This window comes from Melospiza melodia, chromosome 11, assembly GCF_035770615.1.
Source record: "Melospiza melodia melodia isolate bMelMel2 chromosome 11, bMelMel2.pri, whole genome shotgun sequence".
In the NCBI taxonomy this organism is placed as follows: Eukaryota; Metazoa; Chordata; class Aves; order Passeriformes; family Passerellidae; genus Melospiza; species Melospiza melodia.
In genome coordinates, this window is record NC_086204.1 from 2883798 (window position 1) to 2900039 (window position 16242).

The 16242-nt window shown below is 46.4% G+C and overlaps 1 protein-coding gene across 1 annotated transcript in view; it reads left to right on the forward strand.

Annotated features, from left to right (window-relative positions):
* Nucleotides 1–2059: 2059 nt before the first annotated feature.
* The window catches only part of TEDC1 (tubulin epsilon and delta complex 1), a 72277-nt gene continuing 58094 nt past the window's right edge, over nucleotides 2060–16242 (forward strand). The window contains exons 1-3 of the mRNA XM_063165317.1: nucleotides 2060–2236; nucleotides 3208–3286; nucleotides 8970–9172. Of these exons, the coding sequence (XP_063021387.1) occupies nucleotides 2060–2236; nucleotides 3208–3286; nucleotides 8970–9172 (459 nt within the window). The remainder of the gene's footprint in view (nucleotides 2237–3207; nucleotides 3287–8969; nucleotides 9173–16242) is intronic.

Here is a 16242-nt window from a genome sequence, read left to right on the forward strand (position 1 = left end):
GGTCCTCCTGCCTGGAGACTGCAGCAGGGACGGGAAAATAGACAAGCGATGTGTCATGGAGGGAGCAGACAGCGCCCGATAGCAGCAAGGCATGGGAAGCCAAGAAGGGTGCCAAAGACAGCACAGGATTGTCCCGGTTCGATAAGGCTCTGGGCAATAAAAAGGGACTTTATGGACTGTGGGAAGCCAAAGGCAAGGAACCATGTGGAAATGCCAAGCCTGTAAGGAAGGAGAGCAAAGAAGTGGATAAAGATTGCTGAGCTAGAACTGGACAAGGGATAAGGAAAATACTTTCCAGGCCATTAGGAAAGGAGGATGTGAGACAACAGCTGCTAGAGAAGATATTTTAAAAATCCATAAGCCTGGATAACTCACACCCAGGGGTCCTTTCAGGGCTGGCTGGAGCAGGAGCCAGGATCCACAGGATGGGGAGAGCTCTAAAGCAGCACTCAGCACTGGAAAGGGCTGTGCTCCCCAGCACAGGGGTGGGAGGCTGGAGAGGAGCAACCAGAGGGAAGGAGTGCAAACACAGTTCACGTTGGCTGGAGGACCCTTTGGACCACTGTGATTTCTCTCCTCATTGCAGGCAGCCATTTGGCTGCAAGAGCCTGCTCCGTAGCGGGAAGGAATTTCACATGTTGTTTCATGTTGTTCAGATACTGGTGGAAAAAAAAAGTAAAGGCATCGCGCTAGATGCACAGTGAGCACATTAAATGGGCTATGAGCTGGGGAACTGGCCAAGAAACCATCAGTGGGGGCTTCCAGCAGGTCTCATGCCCAGGCACAGGCAGGATCCCCGCGGCGCTGGCGGAGCAGACTCGTGTCCCTGGCACGGACCAGCTGTGCTCCCTCTGCTAACCCACTGCAGGAATCCATCTCCGTGCCAGGTTCTGGTTCTGTAAACCCTGGTCACGGCCAGGCTTCTCTCAGGAGCTCAGGCTTCTCCCACAGAGCAGCTCCGTTTCTCCTCCCCCATGGTCCCTAAGGATTAACAACTGGGATCACTTCATGTCGGGGGTTGAATGCCTGGGGGCCCGGGCTGGCTGCAGCACGGCCTGCTGAGCAGGAGGCAGGCAGGAATATCACAGGGATACCGCAGGGATACCGCAGGAATATCGCAGGAATATTGCAGGGATATTGCAGGGATATCACAGGGATGTCGCAGGGATATCACAGGAACATCGCAGGGATGTTGCAGGAACATCGCAGAGCTGCTGCCCAGCGCTGCTCCCCGTGTCCCCGAGCTGTTGGGACTGCAGTGAGCTGTGCTTTTGCCATAGCTCTGCCGGCTTTTGCAGCAGCTCTGTCTGCCAGGAAGGATGGGGGGAGCTCGCAGGGCTTCCCGGCTGTTTTCTGCCGGGGCAGGAGGCGCGTCCATGGCTCGGGGTGGGGGTGACACGTGTGGGTGACAGCCCGGGAGCGTCCTGTGCCCCCAGGCATGAGCGCAGGCCGAGGGAGCGTCGGGACCACCGGCGGTCCGGGAGGTGCGGGGACATCCAGGGATGTGCAGAGACATCCAGGGACAACCAGGGCAATGCAGGGACATGCAGAGAGTTGCAGGGACATCCAAGGAGATGGAGGATGATGCAGGGACATGCAGAGAGTTGCAGGGACATCCAAGGAGATGGAGGATGATGCAGGAACACGCAGGGAGATGCAGAGACATCCAGGGCAATGCAGGGACATGCAGGGTGCTGCAGAGACATGCAGGGTGATGCAGGGACATGCAGAGACAGGCAGGGACATGCAGAGACAGGCAGGGACATGCAAGGAGATGGAGGATGATGCAGAGAGATCCAGGGAGATGCAGGGCGGTGCAGAGACATGCAGGGAATTGCAGACACATCCAGGGAGATGCAGACACACCCAGGGAGATGCAGGGAGCTGCAGACACATCCAGGGAGATGCAGGGACATGCAGGGAGCTGCAGACACATCCAGGGCGAGAGGCAGGGCAGGCGCGCCCGCAGTGCCCCCTCCCCGCGGCCAGGGGGCGCTGCCGCGGGCGGGCGGCCCGGAAGAGCGCTCCCGCTGGAGCCCGGGGCGGCGGGAGCGGCGTGATGCGCGGGCGGCAGCGGGAGCAGCCCCGGGAGCAGCAGCAGCAGCCCCGGGAGGAGCAGCGGCAGCGGGGCCCGGCGCTGTCTGCCGCCGTCGGGGCGCTGTGCCGGGCCCTGCCGCCCCACGCCCGGCCCGTCCCCGACACCCTGCGCCGCGCCAGGTTCGATCGGCCGCAGGCGGTGAGCGCCGGCCGCTCCGCCCGGAGACCCTGCGGGGCACGGGGCAGCGGGGACCAGCGGGACCCCCGAGTGCGGCGGGGCCCGGGGTCACACTCGGCTCTGCACGGCAGCGCCACGGGCACTGAGCCTTGGGCAGGCCCTGCGTGAGGGGCCGCGGTGTGGCCCCGGCTCGGTGTGGCCCCGGCTCGGTGCGGCCCCGGTTCGCTGTGGCCCCGGTTCGCTGTGGCCCCGGTTCGCTGTCCGCCCAGCTGACACGTGTTAGGGAATCTCAGCAAACTCGCCGCTCTGGGAAGGGCTGTGCTTCACTGTGGCTGTAACTTGGTGTTTCACCCTGGTCTGCGACACCTCCTCGGTGTCGCCTGGGGTTGCTGCCCTTTGCTGTACCCAGCTGGGGTCTGGCTGCTTTGCCTCCGAGGCTGCCAGCTCGCACACAGGGTACCTCCCTTCCTCGGCTATTTTAAGGGTTTTACGAGTGTTGACTGAGATTCCAGCCGTAAGAATCACTGTTTGAGTTTGTCAGCATGCTGTCCTTGTGCAGCCAAGAAACCATTCCCAGTTCCAGCTCATTCTGTCGTGCCTCTCTGAGTTTGGCGCTGGTCAGATGTGTTCAGGTGCCTGTTTGACTGCGGCTGAACTGTGCCATATGCGGCTGTATCAGAGCAGATTTTGGACTGCTCCACACATGGGTCTCTCTGTAGGAGTGCTGAGTGTTGCTGTACAACATTAGCCCCTTTCTTTCTGGGTGCTCCTTTCTATAGATTCTGTGTTCACCAGGCAGGAACGTGAACATACATGAACAGGAGCACTGACATACATGAACCTGCCTGATCAGATGGTGCTGGCTGGGTCAGCAGATGTGCTGTTCCATGTGTGGTGTTCAGATATGGGCTTAATTGCCTAATTAAGACTAAATAATTAATATGACAGATATTTTTCCTGCTGATCTCCCCTTCCACCCCTCTCTTTTGCAGAGCCTGGACTTCTGGAAGCTGCTGTATGTGCTTCTGAAGCAGATCCACGGGGGCAGCTGGACAGAGTCTGATGCCATAGGTAAATAACATCATTCTGGCTGACTGCAGTTTCCATCTGTCCTGGGACTGGTTTTGTAGCACCTTTGGCTCCTTTCTCCCTGTAGTGAGTGCTCTGTTTTGCACACCTGTGTCCCCAACTTACCAGACCTCAGGTTTAGTCATGAGGAAATGTGCTGTGAGGCAGGTTGCTGCTCTTTGATGTGCTTTGTCCTGGAAACTGGGATGTTCCACAGGCTCTTGCATCCCTTTGACATTTTATTGCAGGTAAATCTCTGCAGTGATGTTATGCATTTCCAGTATCTGCAAAGACAGAAGTAGATTTGGTGTTTTCCTTTGGTTCCTTCTTTTCCCATTCCCATTCATACCATGGTCATTTTCTGTCCAGTCCTGTGTCAGAGCCAGGAATTGCAACGTGAGAACCATGAAGGCAGTGTTTTGGATTGAAGTTCTAGACAAAACAAGAAGTGGACTGTGTGTGATTATTTTAGGGGGACTGTGAATAATGTCTTTAAGGACAAGGCCACTGCTTCAGAGAGGAGCTGAATGCAGATTGGCTTCTCAAAGCAGCAGAAACACTATTTACTTCTTAAATGTACCACTACTCCCCACCTTCTCTCTTGAAACATGTCTATCTAGGGCCTTTTCATTGTATGAGAATTGTATTGTGATGAATCAAGGTCTCCTCATACCAACTCCATTAAATATTCACTTGTGCCCTTGAAAGCAAAACACCCTAAACAGCACTGCTTGAGCCCCTGGTTGGCTGTAAGCCTGGTGGCTCTGTAAATGGAATTAAGAAAGGTTCAGCATTGTGGAATGCAGAGCAAAGCCACCAGCATAGTTCAGCTGGTAGCTCAGCAGGAAGTCCTGTTACTCGCAGGACTGCTATTTTTCATTTGGCTGTTTTTATTTTTCCACTCATCCACAGTCTGCTGTGTATGGCAAGTCTGTTTATTGACTGTCTCCCACAGCATTGTGGATGTGGTCCTGCACATTGCAACCTTATTGGGTCCTGGCTGCTCCCATACTGATTGCCTGTAGCATTTGGGGACAGAATTTCCAAGTGCACGTGGCAGGTTCCTGGCTCTGGGGACAGCAAACACAGCCTCAGCTGGTACACTGTGAGGTACCAGTGTGTGGTTCTGCTGAGAACTGCTCAGCTGCTTTCTGAGAAACCTTTTTAGTCACAACTCGGTGATTAAAGCTGAAATTCGGGCTGGAGAGCTGTACTGTTTTTCAAATGACACTAATTACTTTTGCTTGGCAAGTGAATGGGTTGTCTGCTCTGAACACAATCGATACTTTACTGCTTTTCTTCTCTGCCCCAGCTCTGGTCTCTTGTGTATTTAATGCAAATGAAATAAGCCTTGGGCATAGGCACTAAATAACTTTCTCAGGTTTGTGTAGGATCCTGTTACACAACAGAGAATTGAAACAGATTCCTCTAATCCAAGTCTAGTGCCTTAGTCCACAGATCAAGCTTTGCTTTTCTTTGCTCTTTTGTACAACCTCTTAATTACCTTGGTTAAAATAAGGAGGGCAGCAGTTGCCAGATCCCAGAGGAAGGCTGTGAAGACTCCTTTGGTCTAGGGGTTACTGTGAGCATAGAAACAGCTTTCTGGCAAAGAGAAGCCATTCTCCAGTGATCTTGTATCCTTTATTTTTCAAAAGGAAACACTGATCTTTGGCTAGTTCAGGAATCCCACTGAAGCCTACCAGTCAGTGGTTATAAAATTCTGCTGCTGCTGCTGCCTCCTGGTTTCTTGTTCTGTGAGAATTTTTTCTTCCCACAGTGAAAAGCACTTTAATGTAAACTTTGGTGTAAACTTGCTGTAAAACCCAGCCCCTTAAACATGTCACAGCAGTGGGCCACTGGACAGTGGAGAGTCAGAGTAAGCTGTGTGAATACTCTGGGCATAACCTTGCTGATGAAATCATGACTAGTGCTTTCATGCTGCTTTCATGCTGCTTGTTCTTCCCAGAGGCTGATGGACTCGGTTAACATCCTGACAGCCACGCCAGGTAGCAGTGCCAAATGCATTTGGATAGTTGGAGGACACATTTATTTTCTGGGATTGCTGTTCAGTTTTTATGGCATGGGAAAGAGGTGTGGAGCTGCAATAGATTGTTTGTTTGACAAAAGTAGCAGAAAAAAAAAGTAGCTTTTTCTGAAGCAGTAGTTTCCCATAATACCACTACCTGTGCAGGTGTTCCTTGTCTGAGTGCATGAAGTCATGTGTCTGTGTCTCTGCTTGTACTTGGTTTGTAATTCCTTTCCATTTTAGCCTGCCAGCCTAGTGCATAGCTCTTATTTGAATATCATCATGTAAATCACTGAAAATATTTGTCAGGAGTGGAAGAGTATAGTTTTAAGTGAGCTGAACCCTGAGGTTCATCCCCAGCTTGGTCTTACTTGCTGAATATAGTTTTATAAATACTATCTGTGGAGAAGGGGATTAGTTGGGAGCCTTGTGAAGGTCTTTCAATATAAATTTCCCAATCCTAGTGCCATGAGAAGATGTCAGAGAGGTGTCTGGTGTGTCTTTTCTACCTGAGTGATGTTTTTTCCTCTCTCTTGGTCACACATTATGGAAGAATCCATCTTGGTCCTGGGTGCTCACATAACTGCCATTTATACTTTTGTTGCCATTTATACTTTTGCATTTTAACTTGAGCACTCTGGAGATGGGGAAAACTGAGGGACTTCTCTAAGGTTACAGGAAGGCTCCTTGAGCCTCAGATCCATGCCTTGACTGCTCATTCCCAATTCCTGCCTGGCACACCAGCTGTACCCTCTCCTGTGACAGCAGTGTGTTGCAGAGGGAGATAAAGGACCAGAACAACCCTGAAATTCAGGTGGTGAATTGCCTTGGTGGATCTGGCCTGAGTGATATATCAGAGCAGGGAAATGGTGATAAAAGAAAATAAAAACCACCTGACCTGCTCTCCTTTCCTTCCACTTTGATATGTGATTTTTTAAGGAGCTCCTTGAACTGCAGATGGCAGCATGTGATGCTTATTTGCTTTGAAAAAGGAGGCAAGCATGTACTGACCATCCTTCCTTTTGGAGGATTTCTTCCTTTATCTGTTATGGCAGTTCCTTTCTTGACAAATGGACACAGAAAAGGAAAGGATGTCACGAAAACCCTGCTCATGTTGGAATGTTCACAAGTGATCAAAATAAAATCTGAAATATCTCCATGCTCCTCCTGTGCTTGAAGGATTGGAGAGCACATCTCCAGTAAGATTTTTAGCAAGCCATAGGCATTTCTGCCACCCTGACATGGGGAAGGGAAGCTGCTTGTTCCATTTACAGGGTCTGTGAAAAGGGCAAATGGAGTGATTTAGGTCTTTGTAGGAATGCCTGAACTGCATGAAACTGTAGATTCCTCTAGCTCCACCCAGCTGTGACAGCTGTCAAAGGGAAAGAAAAGAGCAAATCTAGAAGGATGCTTTCATGGCATGGGGGATACTCCTTCAGCCTCCAGCAGTTTCCATCTCAGACTTTGCAATCCAGAGAGGATCTGTTTGTGTTTCATAAGTTTCCATGAACTGCTGTTCTGTGAATCCAGTTTCTCCTTGAGCCTGAGTGACTCTTAGGAGTCCATGGAGTCCCACAGTGAGCAATTTCAGAATTTTGCTGCGTGTGTGAAGAGCATCTCTTTTATCATGTTTTGACTCACATGCTTGCTAACTTTGTTGGCTCACAGTTCTTGTGTTGAGTGTTGTGCAAACAAATCATCCACTCTTCACCAATTGCACAGCACTCAGGATTTTGAAGAGTTTTGTCATATCCATTCTTGCTCTTCTTGGCCTACTTCATCGCTTCTTACAGTGCAGCTGTTCTGTTCTTGTGGTTGTACTTGTCCTTTCTCTTCATTTCTTTCCAAATTTTCTGTAGCCTTAATGGGAGAGAAGAAATAATCACAGGGTCACAGTGGGTACTTGTGTTCTGTTCAGTGTCCTTGCTAGGTTTCTCACACTGAGCTTGCCTTTGGATGCCTGTCAGAACCAGTTGTGATACTGTCATTAAAAACCTTACGATCTGAGATGGTGTTCCTGAGCCCACAGAGCACTTCCACGTCCAGTCTCATGTTGTAAGTCAGTAAAGTTAGGAACATTTCTTTCTTTGTGCACATAATTTTTCATTTTTTCTAAAAATACTTTTATCTGTCTTTTTAAAGCTTAGGCTCAAGGTTCTGCAGTCCTTCATGATCTGCCTGCATTCTTTACTACTAATATCACAGCAGCACCAAGTTTTCTGTCACTGTCACGTTGTCTAAGTGTCATTTTGAGTTGTTTGAACAGCAGCTGTTTAGCACAGAGCCCTCATGTGAAACCACTGTTTGTTCCTGCCCTCTGGTTCTTGTCTGCTGGGTACTTGTCATTGACCCAAGGCTTTTCCTCTCCCCGCACTGCAGTGCCTTGGTTTCTTTGTGAAAGCTGAATCCCAGTGGGAAGTCTAAATGTCTTGCACTGGTTGAATCTTCCTTAATCACTTGCTTCTTGTAGCCCTCAGAGAACTTCAGAAACTTTCTGAGCAGGTCTTCCTTTTACAGCTGTTGGTTCTTAGCCAGTATGTGTTGTTTTCATTGTCCTCCTAATTATGTTCTTTATTCTGTTTTTGCCTTAGTACAGAGCCAAGGTTTATTGGGCAGAACCTTTTTTAATAATAACTTTCTCTATGTTTCCTCAGTATTTTACAGCCGTGCAGTGCCTGTCTTGTAGCTGTCAGGTAACATTTGCTGGTGTGAAGGAATATGGATCAGAGCATTCCTGAGAATTTAATAGCCCATGTGCTGTGCTGCGTTATCTCTGCTCTCTGGCGCTCAGAGATTTGCAGCAGGCTGTGAAGCTCCTATCTCTAAATTCCAGTTTAGTTCAGGAGTAGAGTGGTTCAGAGTGTTTACTAATTCATAGCATGCTTGGTGACTCATAAAAAATGAATAGGTGAATTGGAGTCCCATTGTGGTGGGGGTGGCTAGTTGCCTTTGTTGCCTTTCTTAATTTCCAGGAGGCCATTACCTCCTGGAAATTCAAAGTTGGGTCTTGATCCCAACTTTGAATTTCTTCTCTTCCCTGAGCAGCAGTTCCTGCAATCAGAATGGGGCAGTATAACGAAGGCTTTTATCCTTTCCCTCCTGTCCTTCACCAGTTGTTGATTGTTGCTTATAGATAAAACCTTATAAAAGAAAAGCCTTATAAAACGTGGTTCAAACCTTACTATTCTGGCTAAACTAACATGAGAAAAAAATTTATAAAAATAAAAATCAGTTTGCATAACAATGAAAAAAAGAGTTCACAGCTACAAAAATAAAAAGTCTATCCTGTGAGTCCATGAAAAAATATAAACTATTGGAAAGAAAAAAATCTGATCAACATGTACATTAACCATTACCAACCAATCAACCGAGTTTCAGTAATTAGCTATCCAGTTAAATTCAAACAGGGTACTTCTAACACCATATAAAAGTAAGCTATGTACAATAAAGATTCAGCCATTCCACACAAAAGCCCAAGCATCTCATCCAGCCCATTTCTATCTCCAGCTCAAGGCTACAATGACCCTTGATAAAGGCCAAGTCCCCCCTGCCCTCCTGAGGCTGGGTGACGGTGCTGCCCTCTGAGGAGGCAGCGCCGTGGGGCTGGGTGGGCGCGTGCAGTGCTGCAGGGTGTCACTCTGTGGTGTTTTCCTCCTCCAGGTGCCCGGGTGAGGTTTGTGCAGTGGGCTCTGTGGTACCACGGCTACGGGCGGCCCCAGCTCCAGCGGCTGCCGGCCGATGGCTCCGCGGGCAGCCGGGAGCTGCTGCTGGCCTTCTCCTGGCTGCTGCACCGCCCCGGCCTCCTGGAGCAGCTGCTGGCCCACAGCAGAGTGCAGACTGGGGACCACACCTCCGTGTGCACGGTGAGCATGCTGTGTCCTCCCCCCCACCCTGTGCACGGGTCACCTGTGACAGCAGCTGTGTCACCAGCAGGGTGTCGTGGGTGCTGGCCTGGTGCCTTGGCAGGGAAGTGACTGCAGCTTCAAAAATGGCCGCTGTCTGTTTCCTTTCCCTTCTCTAAGCTTTCTGTGTGCAAAGCTTAGGGGTTCTTTGTCGCAGACACATTTTATGAAAAATCCTTTTGCCAGGGTTTTTTCTCCTGAGAAGCTGAGAAGCCTCAGGATAAAAGAAACACAATAATTATCTGCTGCTGTGGAATGCAACAGGTGCATCTTTGATTGGTCCATGTGGTTGTTTTTAATTAATGGCCAATCAAAGTCCAGCTGTCTCAGACTCTCTGGTCAGTCACAAGATTTTATTATCATTCCATTCCTTTCCTTTCTAGCTTTCTGAAGAAATCCTTTCTTCTGTTCTTTTAGTATAGTTTTAGTATATCATTTTCCTTTAATATAATATATATCATAAAATAATAAATCAGCCTTCTGAAACATGGAGTCAAGATTCTCATCTCTTCCCTCGTCCTGGGACCCCTTTTAACGCCACCACAGTTCTTTATCAAACTCCCTCCCCTGCCTGAATTCCCTGATTTCTATTTCCAGTGTGGGTGAGGCCACTGTGGAGGTAAGTGAATCTCTTCAGTCTCTCTGCTTCTGGGTCTTGGGCTCCCAGACTGAGCTGTGAGTGGTTCTGCAGGGCAGGCAAACAGGTTAGCAGTGAATGCTGGCTGTGTTGGCACTGTTGGGTAGAGCAGGTAAGACAAATAATACTTTTTGCAAACAACAAGGTCTCAAATGGCAGCTCCTGCCCTTGAGGTCACTAATGACCTTTGAGAACACACTAGAGTATGTTGTTTTTTCTGTTAGTAAAAGCTGTTAGTACATAGAAAGTCTGTTTTGAAGTAGCCATCATCTAGTCAGACACTAATTACTGCTCGTCTGCTTCAAGATGACAGGCTCACAGAATTTCTTAGTTTTTTGGCAAAGGACTTTGTAGGTCAGAAGCCCTACCTGCTGATTATCTTGTGGTGTCTAAGGTGTGTGGTCTTTCTTGAACCTATATATGTTTTTCTCCTGGTTTGCTGGAGCCTTTTTAGGGGGCAGCAGAGCAGGAAAGCTGCAATATAAAAACAGTGTCTTCAGAAAGAAAACACTTGTACAAATGGAAAACAGTTCAAGGGAAAGAATCCTTTTTGTAACAACATTACAAGAAGTATTTTGAGGAAAGGGACCACTCTTGCTGCACTACAATTATTTGCTGCACAGAAGAGGGAGCACAAGAGGCTGAGCTGTGAGTGGCAGTGCCATCTACTTATGTGAAGGGTGCCTTGAGATTTCAGAAAAAACACACTGCTGGACAACTTTTTACTTTCAACTTCTCTTTTACCTTTTTCTTGTTTTTCATTTGCAGTAGCAGGGTTTTTTGTTTGGTTTTTTTTTTTTCTTTTAATTTTTTTTGTTAAATTTTTTTTAATTTCTGTTACAAAAGAGTGACAAGTGAAATGTCACATGAATTCAGGGAGTGGAGCAGCACCTGTGTTATTTTCTCTGAAGGCTTCAAGTTTTGCAATTCCCAAAAAGGGATGAAAGAACTATGGTAATACAATGTTATCTCTCATGGCCACACATACTGGTGTGTCTTTCACTGCAATTCTCACCTGCTGTACTCATGTTTTTCAAAAAGCATGGGATGCATATTAAATGTTTTTACTCCATAACTGTCCCAAACAGTGTTTGGAAAGGCTTGAGAGTCTGAATATTTTTTTTTAATGGACCAGACAAAAATTGTATAGGCTGGAAGTTGGAGTTAGCTTGTGTATGTAAAGCTCATTGTATTAATGGAAACATTTCTTGTATGGTGTTTATCCAGCAGTTTTGATGCTCCAATAAAAATAGATACTTACAAGGGAAAAAAAAGAATATAGTTATAGCATAACTAGTGGGTTTTGTGATTCTCCATCACAAGAAAGTTAAAGCAAATGGAATTTTGAGGGAGAGGTCTTACCTTTTATTTGATCAACTAGGCATTGCAAAACCAATAAATTCAGCCTTTAGGTGCAAAGCAAATGAAGATCTAGGAATGCACTGGCAAGGATGCAAGGAGGCAGTGGTGGGTGAGGAGGAGATGGGTGGGTCACACACCTCATTTTGGTCAGTGAATCAGCTCCTTGGAAACCACTCGTGAAAACCTGCTGCTTGTTTGTTTCATAAAAGTGTTAAGTTTTATTGCTGTTAGATATTGGTATTTGCTGGCTGTTGTTATTTGGTTGTTTTTTGTTATTTTTATTCATGTGGCAAAGCCTGCTCATCAGCCAGTGTTCAGCAATAAAACCCCAAAATCTCAGTAAGAGAGGGGGAGGGTGAGGTTGTCACTTTGCTACCTGACATCTTGTAAGTTAACACACCAGACGTGCAGTCTCTGCAGTCTTAACTCTCTTCTATTTCAGTAAAGTGAAGGAAAAAGGTAAAAGAAGAGGAAAAAACCTTCACTCAGGAAAGATCTGTCTCAAAAAATAGGAGAAAGAGAAGGGAATGCTCTTTAAAACAATTGAAATGAAATTGTCAGTTGAGAACTTGAAAAATCTTCCAATGAATGAAATCTTTAATGATTACAATCAATTTTCCTGAAGTGAAAATGTTGCAAAACAAAAATCCATGAAATACGTTTAGTTCTGTGCATGGCTGAGATCTCTGCCAAAATGAGCAAAGTGTAAAAGCCAGTACTTGCTGGAAAAGTACATCTGTTGGTCTACCAGTGAGAATAAATTTGGAGAGAACCCTTTGACTTCATTTAAAAGGAAAGGAGTCTCAGTAACATTATGCATAGCTTTAGTTCAAACCGATATTCATGTGATTTGCTTTTAAAATTTTGTCTGAAATCCACCAAGATGAACAGGGTCTGTTGTGTGAGAAGAGAGAATGGAGCTAATCCCTAAATTAAGTGTACAGTCATGTTCTGACTGTTCTTTCAGCCCAAGTTTGAAACAAAGCCTGCTGAATTGCTGATAATGTGCCAAATACCCAACATATCAACGGCCAATTAATTTAAATAATTTCATTTCAGGCTACCACACTCTGGCCTTTTTTCCTTTGCAGTTCCTTAGCAACACTGTTTTCTTTCCCTGCAAATTGAACACTTCCATCAGCTCTAAAGGATTTTCAGAGGTACAAGGGTATTCATGACACATGATGGACAAGGAGCTCAAGCTCTGCATGGAATTCTTAATCTTTTGAACCTGAGCTGGGAAAAGCTTCCACAAGCTGACTTTTGCATGTACTTAACGTTTTCAGAACCGAGAGTTAAGTGATTCCTGAAATGATAAACTCGGAGATGATGAAAGGCGGTAAGAGGTAGTGCTAATGTAGTCAGAACTAACTCACTGTGAGGTAGCTGTGGCAAGGACAGGCATGGTTGGTGGCCTGGGGTGGTTCTGGGGGTTGGCTGCTTTTGTGTGTTAGGTAAGAGATCCCTTCAGGGCGCCTCCAGCTCGTGGTTTTTGGCAGGGCAGAGCTGCAGTGTCTGCTGAACCAGGATCCTGGGGCCTGTGGCAGGTCCTTCCCTGGCCATGTGAATTTATAAACTGGGAGGGGAAACAGCTAACGGAGCAAACTGTGTTGCTGAGCAGGAGAAGGAGGAGGGGACCCATAATCTATGATAAACTGGGATCCATAATCCATGGTAAACTTTATTCAGGTTCTCTGAATTTACTGTGCTCATCTGTCAGCAGGTTGGTGACCCCAGAGGCAGTAAGTGAAAGTTCAAACCTTGCACTGGCCAACTCTTTAGAAGAAGTAATCACAAACTCTGTTAGATCTATAAAGACTTAAGAACAATCTGAATTGGAGGCTCACATCGATGCACTGAAGTGTCTGCTTGGGAATTCTCGCCTGTTAATTGCATTAAAGCACTGGGCCAGTAATTGATGGACAAGGTTTTCAAAGGCTTTTGACACCCCTTGTGAATTTCCATCTCAGATATTCACTGCTGTGATGTCTCAACGTCTGCTGTTGCTTTGGTGATCATGTACTGGCACATTATTCTCAAATGCCATTTATTGATTCTTATTCACACAGAACAAATCCAAGTGTACAAGACACAGCTGAAAAGCTGTAGTTGAAGCTGTTTCCTTCGCTGAACTTGGGAGGCACACCTGGGGAGTTCTCATTCTCTCTGAGAAGGATATAATTGATATAAACTTCCCTTTTTAGCACATTCAATATTTGACTAATTCTTATTTACCTCGCATTTTAAATTTCAATGATACCGCCCCAGCTTTCTCCAAATCTGTGATGGTTTGGCCAGGTAATAGCAGTAATTTGTGAGCACAATATTCTTCCTGTTTCCAGGCAGGAATACTGCCTGTGCTTCTTTTATTTCTACAGCTGAAATTAATCTGTGTGCCCTGTAATTTGATTATGTGTGGAGGCTGTTGAGCTTTTTAAATGGGTGTAGTGATGTTATATCCCTCATGATCATCAGGAGATGTTGTACAAACACTGGTTCTTGTTTCCACTAATTCCCCCTGTCTGCTTCTGGGCCTCTGAGTGAAATTGGATGCCCCTCCCCTTTTGTGAATTTGTAGTAATCAAACAAATAGAGCTATTATGTCTCTTGTGCTTGGAATTCCTGCATGTGTCTCCAGCATGCCAAAATGAATTCAGTTTAATTACTTCTGGTGGGCAAAAATGAAGATAAACATGTCTTCTGACCCTTAGGTTTGCAATTTGATTAATCTTTTGTTTGTCATGGTCTAGTTTGGCTCACTGGCTATTTCCAGTACCGTGTAAGGCTTATGCTTGGTCTAATCTTGTTGCAATGCCTTCCTTTCACAGAAAACCTGACAGTCACTGCTGTTCCATAAACCATGTTATTGAGGAAAGTGTTAAAGTAGCAGCCCAGCTCGATGCTCCCCCTAGTAGAAAACCAGGAAACCTTGGGCACTAGTTTCAGTGAAAAGTAGTTTTCTGCATTTTTTCCATGTCTTCATCAATTCCAGTGAGGACAGAGGAGGGAATTTTATTAACCTTATTGATTCTGACTCAGAGGCGTAATTACTTTCCAGATCTTTATGGGCTATATTAGTCTGTCAGCTTTCATTTTTTGGTTTTCCTCCCTTATTCCCTCAGCTTACACTTCTATTCTCTTTGTCCTCCTGTCTTCCTAGTAACTCTCACCATTTATGTTTTTGCCCTTTTTCTGCTATTACTGTTGCTGGATTCAGTAGCTGCTAAGGAACACTCATTTTTTATAAGCCATCTGCTAAACCTGAGCAGAGGGTGCAGCATCCCTGAGGTTTCTCCTGCAGAATTTTCCTCACCTCAGTGTGGCTGACAAGCCTGTTGTAGCATACTTTGAACTTGTCATGGTGCCTTCTTCCTGTGCTGCACTGGAAGATGTGCAGTTACCAACATTTGTCTTTGCTTGACACAGTGAATGCACAATTAAGAAGTGTTTTTTTTTTTTCTAGACAGCATGTCAAAGTAAAACACTGTAAAAGACAAGTCTGAACTGATCAGAAAGGCTTATAATTTATTGAATCTGCTGTGTCTCTGGTAATGTCTGAATTGCAGAATTTTTTGAGCTTGACATTACAGCTGACGTGTTCTGGATGGGGTTCAGCAGACAGGCCCTTGAGCTGTGTGAGGAGCAAATGCTGAGGACTGGCGTGCTGCTAGGAAGGTTTGCCATGGTCACACTGGTACTTGCTGAACTCCAGCACAGGGAGCTCCTTCCCAGGCTGTTGGGGAAACAGGAGGGATTTTGAGACGTTTCAGTGCCTCTCCTGCCCTCCAGTGCCAGGGAGCAGCCAGTGCCTTTGGTACGTTCTGATTATCTTTGCAGCCTTTGGAGTTAAATGTCAGCATCTGTTTGTGGTGTCCCACTGTCAGCAACCTGGGTCTGAGGTTGAGGGAATCCTCTGAAATAAAGCACTTTTCCCTCAGGAGGAGTTTTCCTTCAGGAATGTGGAGAGGGGCATGGCAGGCCCTTACCCAGAGCTCTGTCTCCTCTCTCCTGGAGGGCAGGTGCTGTTCCCTGTGTTCCCCTAGCTCCAGGTGTGCTGTTGCTGCAGGGAGCTGCATCTTTCTGTCTCCAGGGGCTCCTCTCTTGCCACCATGCAGCAAATGGCCATGGGCAAGGGGAACTACAGCTGCAGGCAGGGGGAAAAAAGCAGTGCAAGGCATTATCTGTGCGTTGCATTTCGTGAGCCTTGCCGAACGTTCTGCTCTCCCAGCTAAGGTCTGCCCTGTCACGTGTTGGTCTTAGGATGTTGAGTTTCCATGTTCTGTCTGAATATATATTGCAGTGAGCATTGGGATTTTAACATTCTTTTTTAAAACCTTGCAGCTCCAAAGATTAGGCAGCACTGCCGAGCTCATTGAAAGGCCTCGTGCTTTTGCTGTATTGCAGAGCTCTTAAACAGCCTCCCAAATGAGTGGGGAGGGATGGGATAAAGGACTGATGTGCTCTAGTGCCTCAGGCCCGTGGCTACTGCCAGAGAGGCTTGTTTGAACATGGGTAAGAGCTGTGTTCACATTTTCTGTCTTCCCTCAGCACCTTCTCTTTTTCGCTCTTTGCCAAGAGTAAGCTCTTGGGAGTGCTGTTGTGAGTAGTAATTCTTACAAGAGGCATAGAAATTTAAAAGCTAAAAGGCCTTGAGGAAACACAGGACTTCACTTTTTTTTTTAATTTTAATTGCTGAATGCGATATGAGCGTAACTTCAATGTTGAGAACACTCATGTTTGTGGAAAACTGACATTCTATGCAAATATCTGGAGATATAATTGGTATGTGCACCATTTGGGAATGGGTTTTTACACCATCTATCTTTCCCTGCATAAATCTAATCTGGATCCTGTCTTGTCTATGAGGAAATCCATTTAGTGTTGTTTATGGTGCTATTAATGAAAATAGTGCTGTCCCTTTTGCATTCATCTGCTCAGATTGTTCCTTTTCACATTTTCCCTCCTGCAGATAGATATATGGCTGTATTAATTAAGAAAGCATGTCTGATGCTGTTATTTCTGGCTATGGTGT